We start from the raw sequence: 17,610 nt of genomic DNA, 5'->3' as shown, positions 1-17,610 counted from the left end.
AGACTATCTGTCCAGAAACTGAGTGAACTACCAATTGAGATCCTGATTTCATTTTGGTCAGCATGTGCACATATTCATATGCAATTACCCAGAATGATGAAAGACTGGTAATAAAACCTATGTGCTTCACCCCATGTCAGATGCTGGAAAGCAATCTTAACTACATAACACTTACATATGTGGATTTTTAAAAGATTGATAAACCACTTTTCTAGGATGTCTTGTATGTTTTATCAGTTAATTCAATTGGTGTATGAGTCACTTTGCCTTATTTGTCTGGAAAAAATATTTTAAAATCTGATTCCTTTGACAAGTAAGTTTTCGTCTGTTAGGTAAGGGATAAATATGCTATCCAGCTACCACCAACTGCTGGAATTTAAAACCAACCCTTTGAATATCTTTATTTAGGTCTTATCCTCTCAAACTGTCTTAATGTTTAAATGATAAAATAAAAAAGACAGCTTAACACTGTGGGGTGAAAGCTATCCTGAGTTTTTTTTTTCCCCTTCCCCAGAACACTTTGAAACCAGAAAAAAAAAATCTGAGGTCCTATTAACAGACTTCCAAAATAAAATTTTATGGAAGCATTTTTATTGTTTTTTTAAAGGGAGTTTCAAGAGAACAGGATACTTGAATATGACAAATTACTACTCAAAGGAAAAAAATCCAAAACTCCAAAGCTCTTCACTAAATTGGCAACAACAATTCAAAGAAGCTGAGCTGAAGAGCTGGATCTGTAATGCAATTACAGGTCCCCCCCCACCCCCCCGCATTCCTGTGGAAACTTTTGTAAGCCGAAACGGCATAGAGTGAAGAAGCAATCACCTTTCTTCGTAGAAGCAAAAATCATCTTTGGATTTCTTTCCGTTAGTGAAAACAGGTGCTAATGCAGGTCTTTTGTAAAAGTGAAGTGGCATAAAGGTAACTGTGGAAAAGTGGGGGATACCTGTAATTTGAAACTTCTTAATGGGATGAAACACCATTAACAAAATTTGTCTCCACATCTTTTCACAATGAAGTAACTGAAGTTAATATAAAACTATTTTGAAACGGTTTAAGGTCACATTCAGAGCTACAGAGAAAACTTTCAACCCTAGAAAGCAAAATGGGAGACGTCATTAGTTGCTTGAGTCTACCACATCTAAAAAGAAATAATTCAGATAATGACCCTCCCAACAGGTGCTTAGCTTCAAAATAAATACAAGTAATTTATCATGAAAAGTCTACACATGATAAACTTTTTCTTCTCTGTTCTGCTCCGTTGTCCTACCATGTATAGGTTTAAGTTAACAAAAACTACCCTTTGCAATTCCTAAGAGCAGAGAAGCAAGAAATGGAGTAATAGAAGCCTGAGAATTCATGGGACCCTAAGAGCCTTTTCTCTGGCTGGTCATGGCCACGTATGTTTCAATACAGAAGACTTTTGGGAAAAAGAATCATATCTTGGCTGTTAGTTTCCTTGTCAAAAGCCATCAGATAGACAGCTATTAACCAGGCAATTAGCCTAAAGTTCTCCGATACTGATTAAAAAAACCAAACGGACCCCCCCCCAAAAAAAAATGAAAAAAAAGTTAATTTTCCTGCTGAAACCTTTTATTCTGAATTTGTTGGTGCTTAAAGAAAACAGCTTTGCCCATAATTCATTGTGCCCTGGACTTATGAGACCAACTTGTATTTGGCCAATTAGAAACAAGGCCAAACTGCATTCTTCTTAGGTCTATTCAGTTGATAAATGGCACTTAACTGATTTCTTTCATATAATCTTTAACAGGAACTCATAAGTCGCGTTAATTATGCCCCAAGAGATGAGGGACCGAAGGTAATTCAGATGGGCACCTCTGAAAAGATTTGTCAGTTTCCTGTCCCGTTCTAGCCAGATTTTTTGGAAAACCTAAGGGAAGACTGAAATTCCCCACCAATCTGAGACTGCATGCGAGTTTTTACAACAGTAACCGGAAAAACAATATACCCAACAGGCCTTCGCAGATAAAAATCATTGACCAAATGAGCACTGTGAATCGTTGCCGTTGGCAGGTGCTCCTTGATGGGATCTTGGAGGCCAAAAAAAAGGACATTGCTGAATCCATTACCAAAAATAATGGGCACCAAGTCTCAATAATACTCTCTAATTCCATGGCATCTCAGTGCCTTGAAAGCCTGATACGTGTTTGTAAATTTGTCATGATGCTTGTGGTCTTGAAGAAATGTTTGAACTCTTTCCAATGGAGTGAAAATTGCTTCTGTTGTCCCTGCAAGTACTGTGGCCATGCTACGGGTTGCAAACTCTGGGGTACTGATATGCTTACGGAGAAGGCAAGATAAATCCTCATACAGACCAAACATAAGTGCCAGTGTAGTTGTCTTCTGCATTAATGGGGAAGGATTCCATAATACAAGTTTCGAAATCCATCCCTCCTCAACTGAAGTACTGCATCCCGGGTTTTGAGTCCACACAGCTGTTGCCGAAAGAGGACCTTCTGAATGGGAAATGTGATTGCTATATTGTTGAAAGCTGCACAGCAACCACACAAGTAATGCTTCATTTCACTAACACTTGCACTATGAGGTGATATTTCTTGCTTTGAAGATGTTAGGATTGGTGGCCTCTTTTCATGAGCTTCTGAATCCATTATGTTGCTTAAGATCTTTCTTCGCAAAGGATTTTTTTAAATCAAGTTTCCAATTTCAGTATTATTAAGTTCAGGTGTCAAGGTTTCATTGGCTTTATAAAAGAAATGTCATTTTTCCTTCTTTAAGCTGGTGAACAATTTAAATCTTATCACAATTATCTTTTCCTTGAAGTTTAAAAGAATTCACCTGAAACACCATCTGGGCCTGGTGTTTTGGGGGATGGATGTTTGATAATTTTCTCCATTTTTTCCATTGTTACTGGTCTGTTAGGTTCTCTCTTCTGGAGTCAACTTTGATAACTGGATTTCCTCTCTCCAAGTGTCCATTCCCCTGGTCTGTGGTAAGGGGGAGGGGAGGGTGGTGGATCTTTGGCAGATTTAAAGGGCTCCTCTTTTGCCAATATTTCCTTAGCTCTCATGCCAGTTTTTTCTCTTCCCCTGCACTGTCCTTTCTACCTCCTGGCCCGCTGCTACCCTAAGAGAGGGGCTTCCAAACTATAGCCTGTGGGCCAGATCCTCCGAGGACCTCATTCTTTTCCTAAAGGCCTTCTTCAGCTGATCGGATGAGGCCCACCCCCATGGTGGAAATTTACTTTACTCAGTCTACTGATTTAGATGTTAATCTCATCTAAAAAATTGCTTCATAGCCACATCCAGATGTGTTTGAACAAATATCTGGACACAGTGGCCTAGCCAAGGTGACACATAAAATTAAACATCACACTGTATGACCCAGTGCCGGTCAACGGGATGTCAGCAGAAGTTGTTGAGTGGGGAGGACTCCTGAAGAAGCAGGCAGCTACACTTGCCCATGTCCTGACTCCTCTTCCTCATCCTTCTTGCCTGAGAGGTGAGCCTAGTGATTGGCACTTTACTAGTCATCTTGAACTAGCCCTGGAAAAGCCAAGAGGAGCTTAGAGAACTCAGTCCCAACATCCTTAAGCCTTGCACCTTCCCTGGACTTGTCACCTTTGGGCTTTCTTTTTAGATGAGAGGAAAATAGAGCACTGTGTTGTCATGCCTGTTTTTCATGTCTTTGTTACTTGCAGCCAGAAACAATTCCTAGATAATACTCTGCTTCTTAACCATTCAGACCCCTCTCAGGCCTGAGCATTCTTGAGCCTAGCCCCCAGGCTCCCACTGACTCTGTGAGACTTCTTAATGTCCCTCCAGTAGGTGTCCTGTCGTTCGGGCTAGCCTGAATGGGATCTTGTTTGTATCCAAGAACCCTCCTGGTATAAAGCACAAGCCAGGTGGGAAAGACTAAGGAGATTAGGGACATGATGCAGGTGAGGGGGCAGTGGAGATGAAAGACAATGTTCCAGGTAGAGATACGAGTATGTGCAGGGGCCAAAGGTGAAAGACCACCTCCTGCAGGGTAGTAAGGCTGGATCATAGAGTGCAAGGGAGGACTGGCTAGAGTGAGGCTGCAAGGTAGGCTATGGTGAGACTGGACTTTAACCCCAAGGATATGGGGAGGCATGGGAAGGTTTTACGTGTGTATGTATAGGTCCCATGACCATATTTCCCAAGTGGGAAGCTCACTGTAAGTGTAGCAAGGAGAAAGGGCTATAAGGAGCCAGTTTGAAGATAGCACTTGTTGCAGGGATGCAGATAAGGAATGATGGAGGCAGTGGGGAAAGGAGAAACACATTTTAGAGAGGTTTGGAGATAAAATAAGCAAGAACTATATTTGGTGGGCAAAGGAGAAAAAGATGTCAAGTTCAGAATCAAGAATTCTGTCTTGATGAATGGATAAAGAAGAGGCAGTATATATATATAGTGTGTACACACACACACACACACACACACACACACACACAATGGAATATTACTAAGCCATAAAAAAGAATGAAATATTGCCATTTGCAATAACATAGATGGACCTAGAGAATATCATACTAAGTGAAGTAAGTCAAAGACAAGATTATATGATATCCACTTATATATGGAATCTAAACAATAATACGAATGAATTTACTGACAAAACAGAAACAGACTCACAGACACAGAAAACAAACATGATTACCAAAGGGGAAACGTGAGGGGAGGGATAAATTAGGAGTTTGGGATTAACATATATGCGCTACTATATATAAAATAAACAACAAGGATTTACAGTATAGCACAGGGAACTATATTCAGTATCTTATAAACTTATAACGGAAAAGAATCTGAAATATATATATATATATACAACTGCATCACTGTGCTGTATACCTGAAACTAACATAATCTTGTAAATCAACTGTACTTCACTAAAAAAAAGAATTCTTCTTGAGCACCCAGATGGATGCCACTTTTTTCCTCCAGCAGGCAGTTTCTCATCCTCACACCACACTCCTGTACCTGCAGAAGTGTTCTCAGCGACCAAAGAACCCACCATCTCTCATCTCTCCCCTGGAGTCACAATGGTCACAGCCTTTCAGATGGTCTCAGGTGCATCATCAAAGGTACTGAGTTCAGAACAAGGCAGGTGATGCTCCTGCCCTCTTGACTCTGGTTAGAACATGTACTAGGTGTACTGTATCTAGTCTTGGTCTCTATCCACAAAGAGAAGTTTAACAACTGGAGCTTGTCCAGGTAAGGTGACCATCAGGAAACCACAGCAATGAGGACGTTCTGAGGGACCTGGGACCAGACAATTTTTAAGGGGATGAGGCTCCTGTGGGTAAATGTCTAAAAGCAGAGGGAGCAGTGGGTTCTGAGTGGCCCCAGTACAGACCAAGGACTTGTGGGCCGAAGCTGTAGGGAGGAAGATTTTGCAACATACAAACCTTCTCTGGGTCAGAGTTGCCCCGTGTGGATGGGAAGCCTGGGGAGGGAATGAACAGCCTATGCTGAGAGGGGTTTGGAGGGCAGCTGAGAGGTTCCTCCTTCCAGATACCAGGGATGTGTGGAATAGGGACCACAGCTTAAATGCCCACAGGTGCCAGGTGAAGCACTTGTAGGAGGGGTCCAGCTAAAGGCACACAAATTCAAAATTAAAACCAACAGCAGCAACAACAAGCACTGTGAATATGGAACAAAGTCTGCTGCAGAGGTGGGACTGAGTGGACACACAGCCCCTGCCCAGGAAGGTCAGGGGTGGAGTGTATCAGTTTGCTGGGGCTGCCATAATCAAGGACCCCAAACTGGGTGGCTTCACAGAAATTTATCATCTCACAGTTCTGGAGGCTAGAAGTCCCAAATCAAAGTGTTGGCAGGGCAGTGCTCCCTCTGAAGCTTCTGAGGAAGGATCCTTCCAGCTTCGAGCAGCCTCAGGTGTTCCTTCGTTTCTGGTAGCATGACTCCAATCTCTGTCTCCATCTCCACATGGCCAGCTTCCCCCTGTGTTTCCCTCTTCTTACAAGGACACCAGTCATATTGGATTAAGGGTTCACCTTACTCCAGTATGAACACATCTTAACTTAATGAGTTACATCTGCACTTCTATTTCCAAACGAGGTCACATTCTAAGGTGAACTTATCTTTTTTTTCTCCACCTCTTTAAGAACTTTTATTGAGATACAATTGACACAATAACTGCATATATTTAAAGTGTACAATTTGATTTTTTTTCTTATTAGTAATGTATATATGGCAATCCCAATGAGCTTATCTTTTTGAGGGACACAATTCAAACCATAACTGGGAGTCTGAGGTCCTGTCCAGCTGGAGACGTGTCAACCCAGAGGTAGCAGCTAGCTTTGATGAGCCTTTTGTTTGTCTGGTTTTGCTGTCTTGTCTTCCCAGATTCATAAGCTTCCTCCTCCCCACCTAACTGGCAAAGCCAGAGCCCCACTGATACTTAGTGTCTGACCCACCCTCTCTCTGCAAGACAGGTGTAGAGGGTTAGGATGCCTTAGGGAAGGGCTGTGAAGGGGCTCCAGGGCTTCCCTGCGGTCCCTCTCTGGGGCCAGGGTCTCTGGTGCTTGGAACCCTGGCTCAGAGGCTACTTCTGCATGAAGGCCCCAGAAGGCTGGGCCTGCACAGGCCTGTCAAGCACTTGCGCTGCTTAGCTGCTGGTTTGTGGGGAGATGCTCCCCTCTGCTGGACAGAGGGAAATCTGCTGTCCTTCCATTTCTTAGGGATTTGTCTCCCTAAGTCACAAGTTCACATACCTATAGTAAAAACAGTCAGGGGCCAGAGGTCAGCAGGGCCAGTTCCCCCATTTCTCAGCGGGGGAGATTGAGGCCAGAGAGGGGAAAGGCCTTGTGTAAGGCCACACAGAGACCAGACATGTGCCGCCTCTCTTCCACACCAAGGTCTGGGAAGCAGCACTTAGGATCCTGGAGGCATGGGCTGGAAGAAAGCCAGGGTAGGGCTCCGGGGAAGTCTGCACACAGCTGAGCACGGAGGACAAATGGCCAGAGAAGGAGAGGGCAAAGAAGGGGGGACACCTAACTTCAAGCAGAGGCATCAGAAAGCTAGACAGACACTGACCCAGGGAAGAGAACCAGGACCATCAGTTGGTCCACTCACTCTGGATGATTCCCCATCAGCCTGTGTGAGTGATCCCAGCATAGCCTAACTCCATACTCCTAAGAGGTCATATACAGACAGAACTTTTGTAAATCAGATCCTCTTTCTACCCTCTCCCTCCTTCTCCTGTGTCCCAGATACCCTGACCATCTTTCTCACACGTGGCCCAGTGGTAGCACAGGAGTTAGGACAAGCTTACTGCTCAATTAGGCCAGAAGGTATCATAGCTCAAACTCAATGCAAACTTACTTTTCACTTGTGTCAACAGTTCATAGGGCTTATCAGAAAGGGGTGGGGCGAGGGGCTCTGTTCCACATAGTCACTCAGGGACCAGGCTCTGCTGTCTTCAACAATGGCCATCAGGATCCTATCAACAGAAAAGGGAAGAGTGCAGAGGACGGCACACAGGGGTTCTCATAAGCCAGGCCAGGAAGTGGTGTACAGCAAGTTTTAGTCATGTTCCATTAGCCAGAACTCAGAGGATCCGGAAAGGACAAGAAAAACCTGGGTTATATGGTGATCTGATGGGAGGTGTGGCAAGAATACACAAGAATACACCTCACAGACCTCCTACCGCAGCTGCTGCTCTTTGGAATCCATGACAGAGTTTGTGCCAAAGCACGCCCCCTACAGGCTGATGCCTGCCAGTGACTGAGTGTAGCTGATGCACTAAGGCAGCTGGTTCCTTGAAGTACAGGGGACTCCTGTATTGTCAGTTTTGGTTCCAGAGCTCCCAGTGGCCTTGCTGAACCTTCCTTAGACTACGTGGCAGGCTAGGATGCTTCACCCAACTGTCGCCCCCTCTCTCCTTCCCTCAGGGTCAGACTTGAATCGTGGTCTGGTGGTTCTCCCAGCCTCCCTCCCACTTTCCTTTCACATAGGTGTTTCCCCTAAAATCCCTGCACACTTAATCCCGTCTTGGTGTCTGAGTCTTGGAGGACTCAGCCTAGCCCAGGAGACTACTCCCCGGTATTCTGACTACCCCAATGAGAGTTTAACCCAGGTGGTAAAGGACAAGACTTGTGTGAACAGAAGATGCTCTGGGTAATCCCAGAACCTGCTAATTTCATACAGCGGTACCAGGGGTTAGGATTTCAACATACTTTTGGGGGAGCACAGTTCAACTAGGAACAGCCTCCGCCTTTGTCTGGGTCTCCAGTACTGGCCTGACTCCTGTCCACATTCCCCAACAGGGTTACTCTACTGTTCTTCACAAGGGCTTTTCCAAACCTTCTCCACCTCCTCAACATTACAGCCCTGCAACCTGCCCCTTCACATTCAACAAATGACTTTACCTCCTCTGCAGAAAAACAGGCACCGGCAGAAAACTTCACTCATGCCTGATGCTGATGGCACAGGTTCTGGTTCCTTGCTGGTTTCAAGTCTATCTACCCTCCTGAAAAAATGATCCAGTGATGTCTGGGTAGTAGCTCATTTTTTCTTGTCATAGGTGACACGGTAGCACTGGATTGCATTCTGAACGGCTGCTGCAACCTTCGTGTACCGTTCTACATTCGGGTCCTGTGCCTCAAAAACTAACAGTGCCTCGCAAATAAAGAAAATACCCTTGCCATTTCCTGCATCGTGAATCTCTTCGGTTCTTCAGTTACTTCTTCTTCCTCTTGTCTCTCTTCATCCTTTCTCTGGGCCTCCAGTTCCTGGTGCTTCTTAGTAGTACCAGCTACATCACTGCTGCTTTTATGCTTGCTTCCAGACATCCTGGGCTTGAAATAAAGATACTGTACTCTATTCAGTACTGTACACTAAGTACACAGAAGCGCAACCACTTGTACAGGACGTATGCATCTGACAATGCACACCAGACAGGTGAACTAACTTATGTGACTGGACATGTGAACGCATGTTTGCATCTTTGAAAGCTTGCAAACTGAAGGTTCGTATGTAGGGGACTTACTATATTATTTTAAAAATTTTATTGGATTATAGTTGATCTGCAATAAGGGCAATTTAAACCCAAATTAAGTAAAAGGAAAAAATTATAAAGATAAAAGTATAAATCAATGGAATAGAAAATGGACAAAACAATAGCGGATATTAACAAAGCCCAGGAGGGAACTTTGTGACTTGAGGGAAATGCTCATTACCTTGTTTGGAATGTGGGTGGGAATTCCTTTGTTAAAACCCATTGAACTGTATGCTTAAGATTTGTGCATTACAATGTATGAAAATTTTATTTCCTCAATTAAAGAAAAGAACTTTAATAAACAAAGAAAAATATATGACCATGTGTAAACAGTGCCAGGGCCTCTTGCAGGGCCTTGAAAGAGCCCATCCAAATGAGGGGTCCTCATGTTCACTGAAAGCTTCACCAGCTGCATTAGCCGCATGGCAAAATTGCCACCCCCCCCCCCCACTCCACCCCCGCCTCATATTACGGCCCTTCACTCTCAGTAGTTGTGTGACCATAGTTGTTTAATACCTTAGTACCTTGAATCTCAAATCTGTAAAATGGGAATCATGGAGCCTATCTCATTAGATTGTTGAGTAAATTACATGAGATAACTCGGAACACTACCTGGTACATTATAAGCCTTCAATGAATATAAGCTATTATTATCATCTTGCAGAAGTAGTTTCCTAAGGAAAACCACTTGGGAAATTCTGCTAAGGGCCACGTGAACCTATTGAAATGTCCTGAGCAGAGGCACAAAAAGCACAGCTTCGCCTTTTATAAATAATCACTGAGGGAGGATCAACTAGAGGGGAGAAAGGATAGATTTGGAGACTAGTGATAAGACTATCCTCACACAAACACGGATGAAACATTGTTGATCTATAGAATTTTAAAAATATATAATTGTATTCAAAGAGTACAGAATTTGACTATGCTTTAATAAAAATGTGAGAGTATATGTAAAAATTTTAATTGCTTTTCATATTTAAAACTATTAAGATAAATTCAAAATTACCTATTAAAATAAAGCCAACTAAAAATTATGATGAATAAATATCAAATTTTGAAATAAAAGTTTTAAAATTACAAATAATTTTAAAATTTGTATGGAAACACAAAAGACCCCAAATAACCCAAATGATCTTGGGAAAGAAGAACAGAGCTGGAGGAATCACGCTCCCTGACTTTAGACTATACTATAGAGCTACAGTAAGCAAATCAGCATGTACCAGCACAAAAACAGACAGATAGATCAATGTGACAGAATAGAGAGCACAGAAATAAACTCACACACTTATGGTCAATTAATCTATAACAAAGGAGGCAAGAACAGAGAAAAGAAGAATGAAATTAGAACATTCCCTCACAACATATACAAAAATAAAATAAAAATGTATTAAAGACCTAAATGTAAGACCAGAAGCCACAAAACTCCTAGAGGAAGACACAGACAGAACACTCTTTTGACATAAATCATAGCAATATTTTTTTGGCTCTGTCTCCTAAAGCAAAGGAAATAAAAGTAAAAACAAACAAATGGGATGTAATTAAACTTAAGAGCTTTTGCACAACAAAGGAAACCAATGACAAAACAAAAAGACAACCTACTGAATGGGAGAAAATGATATGACTGATATCCAAAATATATAAACAGCTCATACAAGTCAACATCAAAAAAACAAAACAACTCGATTAAAAAATGGGCATAAGAACTAAATAGACATTTTTCCAAAAAGGAGATGCAGATGACCAACAGGCACATGAAAAGATGCTCAACATCACTAATCATCAGGGAAATGCAAATCAAAACCACGGTGAGATATGAAATATCACCTTACACATGTTATAATGGCTATCATCAAAAAGAATACAAACAATAAATGTTGGCAAGGATGTAAAGAAAATGGAACACTCATACACTGTGGGTAGGAATGTAAACTGGTTCAGTCATGGTGGAGAACAGTATGGAGGTTTCTCAAAAAACTAAAAATAGAACTACCATAAGATTTCACTCCTGGGTATATATCTGAAAAAAAAAAGGAAAACACTAATTCAAAAAGATACCAACACCCCAATGTTCACAGCAGCATTAGCTACAATTGTCAAAATATGGAAGTGACCTAAATGTCCATCAACAGATGAATAGAAAAAGAAGATGTGGTACATATTTACATTGAATACTACTCAGCCATAACAAAGAATGAAATTTTGCCATTTGCAGCAACATGGATGGACTTGGAGAGTATTATGCTAAGTGAAATAAGTCAGACAAAGACAAATTTTCTATGATATCACTTATATGCGGAATCTAAAAAATAAAACAAACTATATTTGTTTTGTGACAATAACAAAAAAGAGACACAAATATAGAGAACAAACTAGTGGTTACCAGTGGGGAGAGGGAAAGGGGGAGGAGCAATACAGGGACAAGGGATTAAGAGGTACAACCTATTATGTACAAAACAAGCTTCAGGGGCTTCCCTAGTGGCACAGTGGTTAAGAATCCACCTGCCAATGCAGGGCACACGGGTCTGATCCCTGCTCCAGGAAGATCCCATATGCCATGGAGCAACTAAGCCAGTGCACCACAACTACTGAGCCAGTGCTCTAGAGCCTGCAAGCCAGAACTAGAGAAAGCCCGCTCGCAGCAATGTAGACAAAATAAATAAATAAATAACATTTTTTAAAAAGCTACGAGGATATATTGTACAACACAAGGAATACAGTCAATATTTTATAATTATAAATGGAGTATAAATAACCTTTAAAAATTGTGAATCACTATCTTGTACACCTGTAACATAATATTGTACATCAACTATATTTCATTTAAAAAATTTAAAAATTACCTTTTAAAATAAAGCCAAATAAAAATTATGATTAATAAATATCAAATCTTGAAATAAAAGTTTTAAAAATACATATTGTTTCATATTGCATAAGGTGTTTCTGTACCTGCTCTGCTTATGCTAAATTGTGTGTACTTCTCCAGAACCACAGACTGGAACAGGAAGAGAACTTTCACAGCTCTGGGAAAGGTGACTTCACTCTGTTGAGACTGTCTACTCTTTTACACTCCTGGGGTGGAACTGTTGGTCATCCACAAGGATGGCTTCAGTAGATACTGTCAAACAGTTCTCCAAAGTAGCTGTACCAATCCACATTCCTCTCAGCTGTGTGGGAGAGTCCCAGAGCATCACTTGGCATTTTCCAGTATTTCCATTTTAGGCATTCTGGTGGGTGTGTGCGATGCTATTTCTATACCTAACACGTTCTTTATTTTTCTATTTCCTCTGTGGAAAGGGAATCCAGCTTTTTCAGCCACCCCGCCATGGGGCAGGAGGGAGGGAAGAAGCCATTTCCGGAGGGTCCAACAGCCTGGGCCTAACCATAAGAGGCAGGTCAGCTGAGGCAAGGCCAGGCAGAGGAAAGCCCAGGCACCTGGACACTCATCTCCACTCCCTGGCACATTATCATTTCCCAGCCTTTTCTCGTCTCTTTCCTTCTTGTCTTTCCTCATCTCTGCTGATTTAAATCTTGTTTGCCCTTCAAAGGCTGGTCAGCACTAGTCTCCAAAGAGCGCGTCATTCTTCCTCAGCTTTTGTCTCGACATTGGCAAGGCATGGATGAATGAAGGTGGGCAAACCTCTCCTGACCTGTTTCCTTATCTGAGGATCATCTGAGCAACACTGAGTCTAAGTCCCTAACTGACTGGATGTCTAATGACCCTTTAAGAACCAGGTGGCGAAAGAACAGAAACAGAAGTGTGTCCTCCCGTGGGTCAGCCAGAGCGTCCGTACGCCTGCACAAGCCTGTGCTCTGAAGGTCCTCGTGAGTTTCAGTCTGCATGTCTCGCACGGAGCTGCGTCCTTGAATGCCCACTGACGCATCATTGTGCACATGTGCTCTCCGGGGGTCTACCTGGGGCCCCGCAGCCCTCCCGTGCGCCCAGCGGGGGTCAAGCCCTCTCGGGGCTCCGAAGGATTGCGGGTCCTTCCGGGGTTCCGTGTCGAATCGGCGGGTGGCGAGCGGCGCCGCGTCACGGGGTGGGGAATGTGCGGCTGCGCGCGCGCCGCGGCGTTTACGCGGCGATTTCATCATGCTCCGGGCCCGGCCGCGCGCGCCGCTTCCGCCGTCGCCCCCTCAGGACGTCCCAGGGCCGCCGGCTCATGCCCTGTCTGCGCCCGGCGCTGCTTAGAGCCGCCCGCGTTGCTCTGCTGCTGTCGCCGCCACCCCGGCTCCCGGCCCGGCCCCCGCTCCTGCCCTGCCGTACCATCAGCAAGCCCGCCCGCGCCCCGACCTCGCTCCCCGCCGCCGCCTCCCGGAGCAGCATGGACGGCGCCGGGACAGAGGAGGTGCTGGCACCTCTCAGGCTAGCCGTGCGCCAGCAGGTACCGGCATTCTGCGCCTCCCCCTGAGCCCCGGCTCTCCTCCCCTGGGTCCCCTCCACATCCTCTCTCTCCCTCTGCCCCGAGCACCGGTCCACCTCTCTGATGACCCCTCTCCTTCATTCTCTGGAAGCCCTTGGTTCCCTGGCATCTTCCTCGCCTCCCCCACTTTGGACCCAAGTCCCCGCGTGCGCCGGCCACCTTCCCTCCCGTGGACTCCTGTCCTCCCCTCTCCTTGGGTAACTCCCTCGGATCCCTCGACATCCTGCGTCCCTCCTCTCGCGATCTGTTCTCCTCTCCCAATCCTTGTTACTGCCCGTGCCTCTTCCCTCTCCGGTGGGGCTGGGATCTGTGACCCGTCAACTTCAGATTTCCAGTCCCGCCTGTGTTCTCTGTGCTTCCTGGGTGGCGAGATTCCTAATTCTTCCCTGATCAATTACGAGCCGAAGCTGCGGATTCTCTTTTCTTACTGCCTCTCTTTAATCTTCAGGATGCTTTGAATAGTGTTTCCTCCTTGACGTCTTCCTTCATTCCGTGCTTAGTTAGCCGAGTGGTCCGCTGAGGAAATTAAAATTGTTGAAACGTGGATGTGGGGAGGTGTTGGACTTTTTTTTTTTTTTTTCCTTTTTTTTTTTCTTTTCGTCTTTCGCTCCTGTCATCTTTTCTGGGTTCCGAAAGGGCCATTTGGAATAAGTGAGCTTTCAGATCGTAAACGTGGGAAGCTGTAAATGTTCCTGAGTTACTGGGTGAAGTCAGTCATCCTGCGTATGGAACATTTTGAAATTTGATTTTGCGGAAGGGAAGGAGGTTTCATGGGCTGGAGGGCTTGGTGATTTAATACGGGCCTCCCTTTTATAGGGACTGCATGGATATCAGAATTTAGAGAGGACAAGGGATTCTCAAAGGAATTCTCACATCCAGTCAGGTAGAGCCAAAAGCTCGGAATAGGACTCCGAGGATCGGTGACCTAGTAGTAAAAACCGAACGGGTTTCTCCTGCACGGGCGCCTGATGCAATAACTTGCCTTAGCTACGGGAGGGCGGATCCCTTCTTCGGAAATAATTCATTGGGGCAGAGCTGCAGCAAATTCGGCAAATTCTGCCACTTTATCTACTTTTCTCTAGTTTGAGCCGGACTGATTCAATAGTGTTTTATTTTGAAATTTCACTATGGACTTAATTTATTCTTTACTCTTGGTATCAGAGCTCTTTAAATGCTTATTCTCCATCTCCCTCCATCCACCCTCCCCAAATAAAATTAGGTGTGGTTCCTTTGTCTTTTCTCTCTCAACTTTTTTTCCCCCCAAAGCCTTCACTTTAGAAGGGAGAATACATCTAATTTGGAAAAACGCACACCCAAACCCCTCCCTCTGCCACGTTAGCCTGGAACTGCAGTGCACATTATCCATCTGTAGTAAGACTGGGGGATTAGTTAACTGAAGTAAACTTTGATGATGGAACAGCCTTCTGATGTTATTACTGTTTTGTGTATTGTTTATGTTGGCTTAATTGCTAGTTTTCTGGTACTTCAAGATATTTTCTGAATATGTAAGTTAGTTTATGTAAGTTAGTTTGTGTTTTTTGTTTTTTTGTTTTTTTCCTAATTTTCCAGGACCACACATGTGTCAGTTAACTACCTGGAACTTTGAATCGCACTGATTCCAGGGTCAACTGGAAGGGAATTTAAAGATCATCTGGTTATACTGGTTTTTTTTTTTTTTGCTTTTGAGAAAATGAGACACACTGTCACCTCTATGCATTTTACATGTTTCCACTGTGAAATTTGTGCAATTGAAGGCATCCTTGGAGTGGGATTTTTAATGTGCTTAATAAGTGGTCTTGTTAGTGGCACGTGTTTCAGATAAATGTGTATTTCATACAAATTTGCCAACTTGTTATGCTGTGTGGATGCTGCTGTTTTTTTAAAGATTTGGCTTGTTGATTGACTGAAATGTGTTTTCCCTTGGCCTACTTTTAATTATTTCCTGGAGAATTTAGCTATGGAGCTTGTAAGAGGGCCTCAGAGCATCTAGAAAACTGTAGTTGTTTGATGAAGGACAACCTAGGGCAATTGAGTTAAAAAAAAGTTGGGCATTAGCATAGAGTGGCCAGACTTTATTTTGCCAAATAAGGACATTTAAAAAAAGCAAAACAGTGCTAACAAACTACCATTGATTTCCCCTTTCATTTTGTAAAAGCAAGTATATTTTACTACCAAGGAAAGGACAGACCATAACTCAGAATAAAGAAGTCTTTTATATTTAACAGGTTTAGCTTTGAAAAAAGGTCTAATATGCGTACATTGTCCATCCCTCCCGAGCGTGGCCTCCCCCCCAGCACATATTGGTGACAACTTTGTCCTGGAGTGTCCTGCTTGGGAACTATTGCTCTAGGGAGGTGGTTCTCAGTGTGGTCTGCAAACCCTTGGAGGTCTCCAAGGTTAAAACCATTTTCATAATTAATCTAAGATGTTATTTGCATTTTTCACTGTGTTGACATTTGCACCGATGGTGCAAAGCATGGTGAGTAAAACTGCTGGCCCTTAGCACTTATGAAGTCAGGGACACTAAGCCAAGTCATTATATTCTCTGCCACACTCTCACAATTAAAAAAAACAAAACAAAATTTGTTTTCGAGTGTCCTTGAAAAAGCAGTAAGAGTTATTAATTTTATTAAATTCAGAGCTTTGTGCACATATCTTTTTAATATTCTGTGTGACTAAAATGGGAAGTATGCATAAAGCATACCCAGGAGTGATGATTGTCTGAGGAAAAAGCACTTACCACTGTTTGAGTTGCAAGAATGAAACACTCTAAAATGTCTGACAAACAATTGTTATTCAGTCTTGGGTACTGGGCATTCATTCATTTCCCAGAAAATGAGTGAAGTGAGACTGTCGCTTCAAAAAAGCAACTGATAGTATTTGTGGCCAGTAATAAAATTAAATTTTGGAAAATTTTAGAGCTCTGGATTTTTCTCTGCTTTGATATTCTGAACTGAGAGTACCCATTAAAGCTGTTACTTAATCCACAAAGGACAAATGATAAGTTTATGAAGTTTTTGTCAATAGTTATAAGTAACATTTGGAAATCTGAAATTGACTTACTGATCTTAACAAGAATCCTCTAGACCCATATGTGTAAAGCCAAACATCTTAAAAAGGTGAGAAAATGTTTTCTTGTTTTTTCTTGGTGAATATGCACCATGATATATATGAAAGATGCATGAAAAAGATCCCTTGGAATGATTTCTTACCTAATAACTATTTTGCTTTATAATCACAGACTTTTAGTTCCAGTGTATGTCTTTATGGTTAAGAATTTATGCAGGAATTAAGCTTCTAGTTGATGTTTTGTAAAGGTAATTTAGAAATATTGATGATGTTTTACATCAGTTTCATTTAGTACGCACACACAAACACACACACACACTATAGTCAGTGGTGAAGAAAGGGAAGAAAATAATAACAAATGAGGAATCCTTAAGTACTTTTTTTCCATGTTTAGATCACCTCCAATTCTTTTGTTTACAGATCATTATAAATCATGGTTTTCATTATTCTGTTTTCCAGAATAAACAGGATTGTTTCCTTAATTCACTGAGATTTTTAGAGATGATTAACTCATTGTTGGAATCCTCACTCTCCCATTGCTTCTGTTGATAGCTAGCCTCTCCGTGGATCTGTGTGTACCTAGGTCTATGCCTGAACTTTAAAAGACAGAAAAATGATTCAGGAAAATTAATTTTAAATTCCTCCTACGTTTACCTTTGCCATCTTGTGGCCTTGCTTGCCCAGTGTCCTTTGAAAAGCTCCAAAAAAAAAAAAAAAAAAATTATGGGAAAGCCAATACTTGACACACAGAGGTAGATATTCAAAACAGCTATTTGATTACTTCTTTTAGACATTCAAGAACTTCTTGCCACCCTCTTTTCAGAACACAGACACTCACAAGTTCTTATCCCCAATCAAAAAGCACTGTTAGTGAACATTTATAAGGTAAGTGTTCTGACCAGTAGAGGAAGGGAAAGAACCACTGAATGAGTAAACAATAAGCCAGTAGATATTTACCAAGTACTAAGTGCTTGGCATTGTGCTAGGTTTAGGTTCTGGTATCAGGCAAGAAATATTGGAGTGCAAGAATTGACATGCCAGAGTTCCTGTCTTGAAAGAGCCTGCTTTATAATGACAGAGACAGATAAAATGCATGTAAACA

At 42.7% G+C, this 17,610-nt stretch overlaps 1 protein-coding gene and 1 pseudogene across 1 annotated transcript in view; one reads left to right on the top strand and one right to left on the bottom strand.

Annotated features, from left to right (window-relative positions):
• Positions 1 to 1,350: 1,350 nt before the first annotated feature.
• LOC130850886 (mitochondrial nicotinamide adenine dinucleotide transporter SLC25A51-like) lies at positions 1,351 to 3,145 on the bottom strand (annotated as a pseudogene).
• A 9,965-nt stretch (positions 3,146 to 13,110) lies between these two features.
• The window catches only part of GARS1 (glycyl-tRNA synthetase 1), a 38,109-nt gene continuing 33,609 nt past the window's right edge, over positions 13,111 to 17,610 (top strand). Inside the window, exon 1 of the mRNA XM_057731515.1 lies at positions 13,111 to 13,400. Within this exon, the coding sequence (XP_057587498.1) occupies positions 13,179 to 13,400 (222 nt within the window). The 5' untranslated portion in view covers positions 13,111 to 13,178. The remainder of the gene's footprint in view (positions 13,401 to 17,610) is intronic.

The sequence above is a fragment of the Hippopotamus amphibius genome, chromosome 4 (assembly GCF_030028045.1).
Source record: "Hippopotamus amphibius kiboko isolate mHipAmp2 chromosome 4, mHipAmp2.hap2, whole genome shotgun sequence".
Lineage (NCBI taxonomy): Eukaryota > Metazoa > Chordata > Mammalia > Artiodactyla > Hippopotamidae > Hippopotamus > Hippopotamus amphibius.
This window is presented reverse-complemented; position numbering and strand designations above follow the sequence as displayed.